Genomic DNA, 13,269 nt, shown 5'->3' on the forward strand with positions numbered 1-13,269 from the left:
ATTCCACACTGTCTTACGCAGTTCACACTAGACTTACAGCTCATTTACAGCTCGTACTGTCTGTCTGCCCATACAGGTAACTGATGGTCACCTGCTGCAGTTCACGGGACAGCCTGCCCAACACTAGCACTCTCTTTCACGCTTGGTTTTTGCACTATGCAAAACAGACTATATTATTTATTGAAGCAGAGTTCTGCCTCAGATTGTGTTGACATTGAAGACTGACTTACAGTAGGAGAACAAAACAGGAAGTGTTCTCAAAGCAAGCCATTCTTTATTACCATACACAACAGGACGAAAGCACCTGCCTCACTTGCACAGGATGCAGACCAGATGCAAACCCTTGGAAGTGATATTATGGGGAAATATTATGCAAAACGTAGTTTTCTCCAAACAAAAACTAGGTTTTGTGGTCTCTTGAGTATTGAATGTCATACATAATACTCATAGAACTACAATAAATAATAAAAGTTATAAATATTTATCGCTCAGGATCCAATAGAGTGCATTTAGATTAGATTATTTTATGTATGCAAACACGTATGTCCCAGCATTTCCAATAAGATTTAGTTAAGAGCATCCTGACAATATAGGCCTATATACAGTATGACTAAATACACTATTAATAATTCTCACTATGCGTTCAGAGCATTACGAATGTTAGCTCAAGTCGGTGCAATATGATATATTGCCCTGACTGAGGGCAGAATGTGTGGCATAATGAATGTCAAATAATATAGTTGCAATAAGTAAAGAATTCACAGGCAACTTAAGATAAAAATGGTGCACTGATATAATGCACTTTTTAAAGGTTATCACTGTGTAGTTGTTTTCCAAAGTACATTGCTATGCATAAAGAGTCTTAAACAGTAACCGTTAATATCATCACACCTTTACACGATGCATGATGGGTTTCCGAAGGGAGACTTAAACTCCACATCCAGTCATATGAAATGGTAGTTTTAATGATGGCCTATTATTAAAGGTAAGTTTGTACATTCTGTAAGGAAACATCTAGACCTTAAATGGTTAGTTGACAAAAACTAAATAAAAAATATACCAATTTGACTTTCTTCGGTGGAACAAAAAAGTTTGGTTGGTATGGAACAACATGAGGGTGAGTAAATTATGAGAGTTTTCATACTGGAGTAAAATATTTGAGATGGAATTTAGGAAGGATTTCAAATCTAGAATGTCAATACATCAAATACTGTTTATCATTAAGTAATGTTTGTTAATGTCATCAATGGATACGTTTTTTTTGTTTATTTTTACACAAAATATTATTCAAATGACTGGTACGTGAGATACAAATGTAAATCTGCCCCAGCAATCTCTATTAAATGATCTAGATACTGTATATACCCTTATTCAGTAATCGCAAAAACCACTGTGATTGGTCCATCCTGTCCAGCGATGAGAAAAGTAACTGGTATCACAGACAACAACAATCATTTAGAACTATATAACTTTCTTTCTTCTGCTGAACACAAACAAAGAGTTTTAGATGAATATCTCAGCTCTGTTGGTCCATACAATGCAAGAAGAGGGTGACCAGAGCTTTAAAGCTCCAAAAAGCATATAAAGGCAGCATAAAAGTAATCAATATGATTCCAGTGGTTTAATCCATGTCTTCAGAAGTGATATGATAGGTTTAAATGGTCTGCACTTATATAGCGCCTTTTTAAGCCTTCACGGTATTCAAAGCGCTTTACACTGCGTCTCACTCACCCATTCACACACACATTCATACACCAGTGGCGGCAGAGCTGCTATGTAAGGTATGTAAGCTAGCCTGCCATTGGGAGCAACTTGGGGTTCAGTGTCTTGCCCAAGGACACTTCGGCATGTGGGGTCGTGTGGGGCGGACCTTGCGATTAGTGGCCGACCCGCTCTACCAACTAGGCCACAGCCGCCCCAAAGGTGTGGATGAGAATTTAGGGAGGATTTCAAAACAAGAATATCAATACATCAATACTGTTTAGCATTATGTAATAATGTTTGTTAATGTCATCAATGGATACGTTTTTGTTGTTGTTGTTTTTACACAAAAATATTTCATTTGCCTCCAGTATTTTCACAAAAACTAATTGCACCATTTTGCATCAACTGGAGTTTGAAGTATGTTTGAAGCTGATGATGGATTTGTGTTAGCTTAATAAACTGGTGCAGATGAGTAACCGGCAGTAGTGAAGAGACAGTGAATATGCAACTTGTAGAGAAGTTTATTAGTGGTTTCACAAAAGCTGATGATAAAACTGAAAAGTCTGGGATGCTGGAACTTCTCATGTCTAGCCAACATCGTTGTTTGAGCAAATCAGACTCCGCCCACATCTCAGCAGATTTTGGTGGAACACACTCAAACCAATTTATAACCAAATAAATGCCTGTTGTTGCTTTTTTTCTTTTGGTTGACCGGGGTCCGGGACTCACACCAGACTTTAGCCAAATGCTATTTCACTCAAAGGCGTTTGGCACCACCACTGCCAAAACTAAACCAGATGTTCCAAAATCATGCCAGATTTGGACCAAATTCTGTTGCTATCTGGCTAAAGTTGGATTGTAAATTTAAGAATGTGTATTAAGGATTGATAAATCGACATTTGAGGGGTTAATAAGCTGTTGTGAGAGTTTAATCGTAAAGTCTGTGAGAAGTGTCCTACAAGCCAAATACGTCTATGGAACTTAATCACAGTAGCGTCATCTTTAATTTCTTACAGGAATGACAATGAAGCTGTGATGGATTTACAGTTTCTTCAATGAGTTGTACTGTTGTATAATGTGTTTTGGTAGTTGTCAAAACAGCCCAAAAAGATGAGTTGTGGGAAATGAAATATGGTATTGGAGCTTATGCAGCTTTATAAGATGTATGCAATTAAAGGGACTGTTGCCAATGCCTCATATAGCCTCGTTTTCATTCACGTCACAAATCTACTGGTGCTACTGTGTATAACTAAATAACTCTGGAAGGCATAAGATCTGCACAGCTGTCATTGCTGCAAGTGGAGGATTCTTGGAGAAACAAAGTTTAACGAACATAGCATTTATTTAAACTGAAATAGTATCTTGAAACATTATAAATGTCTTCGCCGTAATGTCTTCACCATTTAATGCATCCTTGGTGAATAAAAGAACATACACAACTACATAGTGATGAGACTAATTCAGTGATTTTCCACTCTCTGCTCCTCAGACCTTTTCATAAGCACCTGTCTCACAGGATGTGGTCTTTTAAATGGGCATTAGAGAGCTGAATGTGTTATAAATTCACGAATATTTCTCTGCTGTGTGGGCTCTTTGGAATATTATGTTTCATACATTATGATTTTACTGTTGCTCCAAAGGGAATGATTTTCGGGACAGCCATTTTTTTGGGGTCTATTTTCAGTTCAGCTTTAGTATTATTTCTCAGTCAGGTGCAGAATGTGCTGTCCGTTCTTAAACAATAAGACATTACATGCAGAAGCAGAGTGTTACAGTGATTTTACCATGGATAAGGTTACAAATGTAAAACTGTCATGCATGGACTGTAGTAGCGGATGGCTTTTATGAAACAGCGGCAAAAGCAATATGATAAAAAATACCATATAATTATCATAAATAATAATCGGACTACATCCTTCCACCAAGTAATATGGCGTAGCAACTAAAGGGATAGTTCACCCAAAAATGAAAAGTCTTTCATCATTTATTACTCACCCTCATGCCATCCCAGATGTGTTAGATGACGACTTCTGAACACAAACAAAGATTTTTAGGAGAATATTTCAGCTCTTTTGGTCCTCACAATGCAAGTGAATGGGTACCAAAATATTGAAGCTCTGAAAAACACATAAAGGCAGCAATCCCGAAGACTCCAGAGGTTTAATCCATGTCTTCTGAAGTGATATGATAGGTGTGGGTGAGAAACAGATCAATATTTAAGTCCTTTTGTACAATAAATCTCCACTTTCACATTCTTCTTCTTCTTTAGTTTTTGGCGATTCGCATTCTTTGTGCGTTTTGCCACCTACTGTATTGTTGTGGCTGGTTTGGAAAAAGGACTGAAATATGTATCTATTTCTCATGCACACCTATCATATCACTTCTGAAGACATGGATTTAACCACAAGAGTCTTATGGATTACCTTTATGTGCTTTTTGGACCTTCAGAGTTCTGGCCACCATTCACTTGCATTGTAAGGACCAATACAGCTGAAATACTCTTCTAAAAATCTGTGTTGAGCAGAAAAAAGAAAGTCCTACACATTTGGGATGGCACGAAGGTGAGTAAATGCTGAGAACATTTTCAGTTTTGGGTGAATTATCTTTTAAAATGAAAAAGTAGAACATGCGAGTATCTTGACAAAATCTTATTTATAGGGCTATAAGACCAAACGTGACACGATAATGCCGGCGAATGGCCGACGAATGGCCCTTTCCCATAGAAGGTGAAGCAAATGACCAGCACATTCACGCCTTTACAATAGGTGACACTAATCGACAAATTAGTAGAAATTTTTCAATGCTTTATTATCAACTAATAATATATATTACATAACATTGTATCTCAGCATTCAGTATTGAAGCTCAGCACACCTTTGAGCTGGTCTTGCTTCTGCCTATGATGGTCCATGAGAAGAAGAGGTACTTGACTAGCATCTGATTTCTCTACATGCTGCAGAAGTGATGGAGAGTTTGTTGTTGAGTTGCTCAATGAGAAAGAAAACATTCAAGACACTTCACAGTTCAGTTCACCTGCTGGTGTTGTGGAAATTGTTGATGGTTTGTTCCCTCTTTTTGCAAGAAATCTCTCAGTCGAGGATTCCAGATGTCAAAGGTATACGTTTATTGAGCAACCAACAAACCTGAGAAGGCCGCCTGTCCGTTCTACCCTCCCAGTTCCATGCTTCCAACTTTATACATTTCTGCTATCCTTACTGAGCCCATAAATCGTTCAATTTGGTTACATTCAGCCAATGGACTTGCATCTTACATCATTTCAGCTCGCCACCAACATTTCTCAGGCCACCTGACTTCTTTCTAATGGTGGCAACCTATCTAATAAAAAAAAAAAGACCATTTATTTCTAGAAAATATACATAATATACATTCAAAGCAATATAATGTAATAAACACACAATGAGTCTTTCATGTAATTAGCCATAATGATCCTCTTTCTTAATGACTGTGCTGCACATAATGAGCATCTGTTTCCTGCTTCTGTATGTTGGCCAAGCCTGTTATACACATATGCTTTTCTCATTACAATGGTTATCTTGCATGTACAACACTTTTGAAAATATACCATACTGGACAAGTTGACTGGCAGTATAATCATGTGTACAGAGTCTGAGGGGTGTTTAGAAAGAATCGAGTGTATAAAAAATATAGTTTTAAAGGTTAAAACATGTTATCATTGGAAGTAAGAGTGATTATATGCCACATATGTTAAGTATACATCTATGTTAAGTAAATGTTTTTATTCACTTCATAATGCACACATATAAAGATGATGATGTCCATTTGAACTACCGATTGTGTCTTATTGCATGTGTATCTAAATTTGTCGAAACATGTTACTAATTAAACGTGACTGCATTTAAAGGGTCAAAGTGTCTGAAGAGTCTATTCAATGCAAGAAATACAACACCTCACCCAGCAAAACCGTCTTTAGTCTGACTCTGACACATTTTTAGGTACTGGCAGGGCTGTTGCTAGTGGGGTGAAAGGTAGAAATTATTATAGGGCCCCACAGGACCAGAAGGGCCCCACAACAAATCCTAAACTGTATTTTTTAATAGCAATGGGGCCCAGAGCAATATACAGTCAGGGGGCCCAGAATATCATTCTACAGCCCTACTAGTACTTGCCAACAACAGCTGTTAACGACTATTAATAATTGCACATAAATAACGATTTTGTGGAGATACTACAATGTTTTTGGTATACAAAGGTATTTTGATACGAAGACATACAGTACACTGAAAGTCACAGCATCAATTTAATTAATGTTTAGTAAATGAATAGCAGTCTGGACGATGGGGTGTTGTGACCCACTTCCAATTTCATTGGTTTATCCAGTAGTGCTTGCTGGTGTATGGCAGTGGTTCCCAAAGTGTTAAGCGCGCCCTCCTTGGTACTGCAGGGAGGCGCAGGGAGACTGAGATTGAAGAAGTCCATTAAAAAAACTAGCTATATAATAATAATAATAATAAGTATTATTAAGTGTAACCTTGTGAAGCGTGCTTCCAATCCAATTGTGTGTCAATTGTGCAATTGATTGATATATTTCAGCTGGACTGTTAGTCTGTAGAGGACAGAGACTGTCACGGCGGGTCACAAACTAAACGAAAACACACTGCTCACGCAGGATGTGTGAACCCGGTGTCAGTGACGAGAGATGGTTACCTTATAGCCATCTACATATGGCTACATATATATATATATATATATATATAAATCATGAGTCCTTCATCTCAACAACTCCTGCTGAAGCCGAGCAATTTAATATTAAGTTTTCAGTACCTTTTAACATTACACATAATAGGCTATACTCTTGCTGCAAAAAATGTAGTCGGCTATGTTCTTGTGTGCTGTGTAGTTTGGGCTTTTGAACCTAAAACGTGGATATGTGTTCTTGTCTGCCGTGCACAAAAGGTCCTGGTAGGGTACAATTGATTGATATTGTAGCATGCTTAAAGCTGTTGGCACACTGAAAAATTATCCAGACTAGTCAAGTCTATAAAGAATGATCCATCTTTTGAAGTCCTCGTGGTGGCGTAGTGACTCGCCTCAATCCAGGTGGCAGAGGAAAAATCTCAGTTGCCTCCGCGTCTGAGACCGTCAATCCCACATCTTATCACGTGGCTTTTTGAGCGTGTTACCGCGGAGACCTAGCACATGTGGAGGCTTCACGCTATTCTCCAAGGCATCCACGCACAATTCACCACGTGCCCCACCGAGAGCGAGAACCATATGAGGAGGTTACCCCATATTACTCTACCCACCCTGGCAACTGGGCCAGTTGGTTGCTTAGGAAGCCAGACTGGAGTCTCTCTATATGTTTATATACTTGATCTGGAACAAAATATGCCATTAAATAAAATAATGTAATTTCATTTGTTTGAGGGAAGTTTCACGATGCCAGAATGTTCAGCTAATAAACAAAAATGATTTTGTGTCATATCTGTGATTTGTTTATTTGCTACAAAGTAAAAAAGCTGGGTGAACATCCTCTAAGTGTGGTGATTACATAATATTTGCCAGGGGTTGTAATATCAGGGCAAGGCAGTAAGTATAGCGAATATAAAGTTATGCTCAGCTCTAAAATATTTAATAGGATAGAGATTGCTTTTTGTAAGTGCTTGGGAAGAATACAAGTTCCCCACAAGCAGTATGAAGCATCAATCTGCCCATTATGGTCTTTTTTGAGACAGAAATTTGTACTTAAGAATAATATTTAAATCTATTAATTCAAGACATTGGTGCCTTACATACAATTGTAAAGGTGCCCCAGCAGTATATAAAAATACTGTGAAAAATCCTCATCCAGCAGGTTTTTTGGTTAAAAGGTGTCTTTTGAAAGAGATTTGCAAGATGCAGTTCCCCTCCTTAACACCAAGTGGAGACAAATACTCATTAACATGAATCAGATGCAATCATTTTTAGGGAACTTCCAAGCACAACTCTACTGAGCTTCTACTTTCAACCCACTTTAGAAAAAAATCTATTCACCCTGTGCTTTAATGAACGCACCACAACAACACATTATTTCAAGTGTCACCTTGTGAATTTAATAGAAAATTCAGATACAGCCTGCACTTGTAATCCAGGCATTATAATGTATGTATAGTGTATATTTACAGTATATATACATATATATATATATATATATATATATATATATCTACATTCACAGACCAATTTATGAGGTACACCTTCACACCCACATATTCATGTGATTATCTAATCAGCCAATCATGTGGCAGTAGTGCAGTGCATAAAATCATGCAGATACGGGTCAGGAGCTTTAGTTAATGTTCACATCAACCATCAGAATGGGGAACAAAATGTGATCTTAGTTATTTAGACATGACATGATTGTTGGTGCCATATAGGCTGGTTTGAATTGGGCTGGATGAATCCTAAAATTTACTCCGAATGGTGCCAAAATAAAAAAACATTCAGTGAGCTGCAGTTCTGTGGATGGAAACACCTTGTTGATGAGAGAGGTCAACAGAGAATGGCCAGACTGATTCGAGCTGACAGAAAGGCTACGGTAACTCAGATAATCCCTCTGTACAATTGTGGTGAAAAAAATAGCATCTCAGAATGCACAACATGTTCAGCAGTTACAGAAATACTCAAACTTGCCCATATGGCACAGACAATTATGCCATGGTCGAAATCACTGAGATCACATTTTTTTCCCCATTCTGTTGGTTGATGTGAACATTAACTGAAGCTCCTGACCCGTATCTGCCTGATTTTATGCACTGCACTGCTGCCACACGATTGGCTGGTTAGATAGTCACATGAATACATAGGTGTACCTGATAAAGTGGTCATTTAGTATATATATATATACACACACAGTCTATATTGTATATATTTATATTTTAAAAATTTGCATTTTATTTAAATTTATCCTGCACATTGTCACTGCCTGTTCTCTAACAGTACCCAGAGGATCTGTACAGAACTACAGAGTGAATGGGCATACCAGAGCAGTATTCCCAAATGACACAGTCAGCAAGTTCATCTAGGTATACTTTTACCTACGCCAATCATATCTTATATTGTTCTCCCCATCCCTTTGTGTGTGTGCTTGTGCGAGTATGATAACAGAGATGAGATCTGTTACAGAATTGTTGGTGCTTGTCACAAATCCAATGAGGCCATTTGTGTCTGCTCTCCACCTATAAATCTCATACTGTACAGAATACAGTATTTTAAAGCACCAGGCCCAAATATAGGTCTGTATGGTCAATATGGTCAACATACTTTTCACATCAGTAATTTTAAACACAGTTTACCTCTCTAGAGTAAAAAAAGGACATTGCTCTCAAATGGTTAGTGTGGAGCGGAGGGGGGCGGGGCCGGGGCGGAATATCGCGCGCCCGGTCCCCAATCGGCCTGATGAGGCGCGCGAGGGATAAAGGCGGCCGATGACGATGGTTCGAGAGAGAGAGAATTACAGGCATGTCCGTCATGTGTGTGTTTGTTTAATATTTGTGTATTTTGAGTTCAGTTTGCATTAAATTAGGATTTATGTTGACAAGCCGGTTCTCGCCTCTTCCTTGCCCATCCTTAACCGTGTTACATTGGTGCCGAAACCCGGGAAGGAGGAGGGATGCCCGTTGCAGTGTCCTCGACACTGCCGTCCACCCAGGGGAGCGCTGCTGCCATCTGACGGGTGACGGAGTAGCCCGACCGCCCGGATGCGGGGAACGGCAGCCGTCCACGGGGCATACCCTGACTACCTGGAGCGAGGGAGCCACTACCGGGAGCGGAGGAGTGCCCTGCCGTCCCCAGAGACGCGGAGAGGTTGAGGGAGACCGCCGTCCGCGAGGGGAGGAGGGAAGAAACTCCCCGACCGCCCGGACCGGTAGGGCCGCTGCCAGGGGCGGAGGAGTGTCCCCATTTGCTGCCAGAAAAGCGGAGGGGCGTTCTGCCCGCTGGGGGTCGAAGGTTTGACTCCGGTTCGCCCGGGGTTGGAGCGGCTGTCGTCTGCCTGAGTGTGGAGGAGTGTTCGAGGACCACGCAACAGTACATCAGAGAACCGGTGAGTGAGCTTTCTCTCTCTCTCTCTCTTTTGCACCGTGTTGGCCTTTTCCCTCGCCTATTTTTTTGTTGTTGTTGTCTTCCCCTCCTGTCTCCTCCCAGGGCGAGGAAGGCGGGGATGACCACGCGGGACGCAAGATACACCCCGCCCCAGGAATAGGGGGGATGTACGTCATGCCGGTGGCACCCCGGCCTGAGATAACGCCGGGAGGAGTGTGTATCGGAGGGGGCGGGCCGGGTCGGAATATCCATATGACTTTCTTAGTCACAATGTGAGGAACAGAAAGCCTCAGTCACCATCACTCTCATTGTATGAACAAAGGGCAGCGGTAACATTCTTCAAAATGTTCTTTCTTGTGTTCAACGGAAAAAGAAAGTCCACATGTGAGTAAATAGATAGTGGAAAAACGTGCAAGTATACCTTGGTACTGATTTAAAAGCAATTGATGGTCACCCCAAATATTGAATTTAGAGTATTGATTTAGGTTTAAACTTTTTTTTTTTTATGTTTACTTCTCTTTATATAAAGTTATTTTATTAATGATAATTATTCATTGCATTATTTTTCAAAACATCTTTAAAATTCTTCACAACTAAGTGACTACTGCATATAGTACTCTTTTTAAATATTTCATACTAATATATATATTAGACTATTGTATGCATTAAAGTTGGGTTTAGTGCAGATTTATCTAACAAAACCATTCAAATAACAGATCATTTTTTTAATTGAGTACTATTAGACTTTTTTCCATTTATCTCATCCAAGATTCAAAAACCTTCATGCAAAATTTACTTTTTGACTGTTGCAAGCAGGTTATCGAAATATTTTGTTTCCCACAAATTGTTGTAAATGTGTATCAGTTTTTGCATTCTAAATCTGGCATTACTCATGAAATGATCTAATGTAAATGATGGCACAATAAGATGTTGATTTCAGTATTTATGTTTTATATTATTTTATTTCAGTACTTTTTCTGAGTTAAGAGAAATAAAAAATAACTAGACAAGTGTAGAAAATCTTAAAATATGAGGAGTAAATATTTTATAAAATGCATTTCAGGTTTCTTATTTTTGTTATGAATTTAACAATGTCACAAAAAAATAATTTGTTTAAAATAAAGTTTCAGTGCTTTAAATTAAAGCTATCACAGAAAAATACAATATCAATGTAGAATGTGTAAATCAGTGAAGTTGGAGAGTTGGTGTAGGATCCCAAAACGTTTGTACAGCACTGCACATCCGTGCAAATACTTCCGTCTGAAGTCTGGCCCACCCGAAATCAAAACTTGAGTAGAAATAAAAATACGTAATTCATCCCCTGCACACATAATGGTCAGTTAAAGTCATCACTGTTAGTAAAGTGAACTGCTTCCCCACAGACATGCTTGTTCCCTGCATGCAGTATATTTTATTGGGATGATACATTATGTGCTAGTTCTAATCTGCTATACAATCATGCATTTGCTGGGGTGAGGTTTAGAAGCATTATTTTAACTTGGAGCGAGAGGGTGCACTTAGTTAAATAGTAGTCTGCGATTTTATGTTCAGCCCATGTGTTGTTACTGCATTTACTACATTTCCTTTGCCAACAATAGCTTAGTCGGTACTTATATAACACAGATCACATACTATGTCATCTGTACTCTTATCAACAAAAGCCCTGAGCAAAAAATTATGTAAACAAGCAACACATTCATGTTAACTTACAAGTCTCCTCTCTTTATTCAATGGATGAAAAATGGCATTGTATTCAATAGTTCAACCAAAAATGAAAATTATGTCATTCTTTACTCACCCTCATGTGGTTTCACACCCATATGGCTTTCTTTCTTCTGTTGAAAAGTGATGTTTTGGAGACTTTTCAAGCTGCTCTTTTATACAGGATGAAAGTGGATTGGGACTGGGCCCATAAAGCTATACAAAAATAAATAAAAAAAACTTGTGTACAGCATTCCACGTCCTCCAAAGCCATCTGATAACTTTGTGTAAGACTGACTGAAATATAATCTGTTATTCATTGATAATGTTCCCCTCTCATTCGCACTTGCCATAGATGTGTCTGTCTTGTCGGGCACTCCTCGTGCACCTTACAGTCTAGCTGATCCCACAAAAGCTCAATGGTGTCAAGATCCATAACACTCTTTTCCAATTATCTGTTGTCCAATGTCTGTGTTTCTTTGCCCACTCGAACCTTTTTTTTGTTTTTCTGTTTCAAAAGTGTTTTTTTTCTTTACAATTCTTCCCATAAGACCTCCTGAGTCTTCTCTTTACTGTTGTACATGAAACTGGTGTTGAGCGGGTAGAATTCAATGAAGCTGTCAGCGGAGGACATGTGAGGCGTCCATTTCTCAAACTAGAGACTCTGATGTACTTATCCTCTTGTTCAGTTGCAAATCTGGTCTTCCACATCTCGTTCTGTCCTTGTTAGAGCCAGTTGTGCTTTGTCTTTGAAGACAGTAGTTACACCTTTGTATCAGTTTTTTGGCAATTTCAAGCATTATACAGCCTTCATTCCTCAAAACAATGATTGACTGACAAGTTTCTAGAAAAGCTGTTTATTTTTGCCCTAATATTGACCATAAGACATGCCAGTCTATTGCATACTACAAATAAAGACAATGTTAAGCTTCATTTAATGAACCAAATAGTTTTTAACTGTGTATAAGTGTAACTGTGTATGATATAATGATATGGCAAGTGATTTTCTAGTTCCAAATTATCAATTTAGCCTGAAAAAAAAAAGACTTTTTTCAAATAGTGATGCATAGATACATAGGGAACAGTTGAATGCCACTTTGGTGAAAGTACCAATTTACGTCAGACACAGTAAAATCTATACATTATTCCAAACTTTTGGCCACCAGTGTATATTCTTAGCATTGGACATATGTACTATGGTAATACAATTTTTTGGACATGCACTATGGGAATACAATGTTTTATTATTATTTTTTTAGATATGATACAATACAAAGTTTACAGATATTTACCATGACAATACCATATTTTTTGGACATGTACCACTGTAGTACAGTACATTCACATAAAAAGTATCACCAAAGTATGGACATAGTACTATGAAAATACCATTTCTCTGACATGTACCATGATTTAAAACATGTTACCATGGTAATACAAAGTTTTATGGTAATTTACCAAAGCAATACCACCTTTTTTGGACATGTACCACAGTATTAGAGTACATTAACATAAAGTCCTACCATAATACAAGAAAGCATGTTGTTTTATGAATATTTACCATGGCTAATACATGTTTTTGGACATGCACCCTAGTACCATGGTATTTTTTGAAGTACCTTGGATTACAATGTAAATATCATGGTACATGAATATGGCAATGCTTCAGTACCATGGTATATTTCAAAGTACCACTGTATTATCAGATGTGGTACCACAGTACTTTTTGAAAGTGTATCTATTAGTACGTACTCTTACCTGCGTGTCTCTAGATTGATACCCTTAAATATAGTTTAAGTATAA

General features: G+C 38.4%; 1 protein-coding gene across 1 annotated transcript in view; it reads left to right on the forward strand.

Moving 5' to 3' along the window:
* The window catches only part of LOC127644881 (GRAM domain-containing protein 2A-like), a 38,010-nt gene extending 34,350 nt beyond the window's left edge, over positions 1 to 3,660 (forward strand). Inside the window, exon 13 of the mRNA XM_052128308.1 lies at positions 77 to 3,660. Within this exon, the coding sequence (XP_051984268.1) occupies positions 77 to 80 (4 nt within the window). The 3' untranslated portion in view covers positions 81 to 3,660. The remainder of the gene's footprint in view (positions 1 to 76) is intronic.
* The last annotated feature ends 9,609 nt before the right edge of the window (positions 3,661 to 13,269 follow it).

This window comes from Xyrauchen texanus, chromosome 1, assembly GCF_025860055.1.
Source record: "Xyrauchen texanus isolate HMW12.3.18 chromosome 1, RBS_HiC_50CHRs, whole genome shotgun sequence".
NCBI classification, from domain to species: domain Eukaryota; kingdom Metazoa; phylum Chordata; class Actinopteri; order Cypriniformes; family Catostomidae; genus Xyrauchen; species Xyrauchen texanus.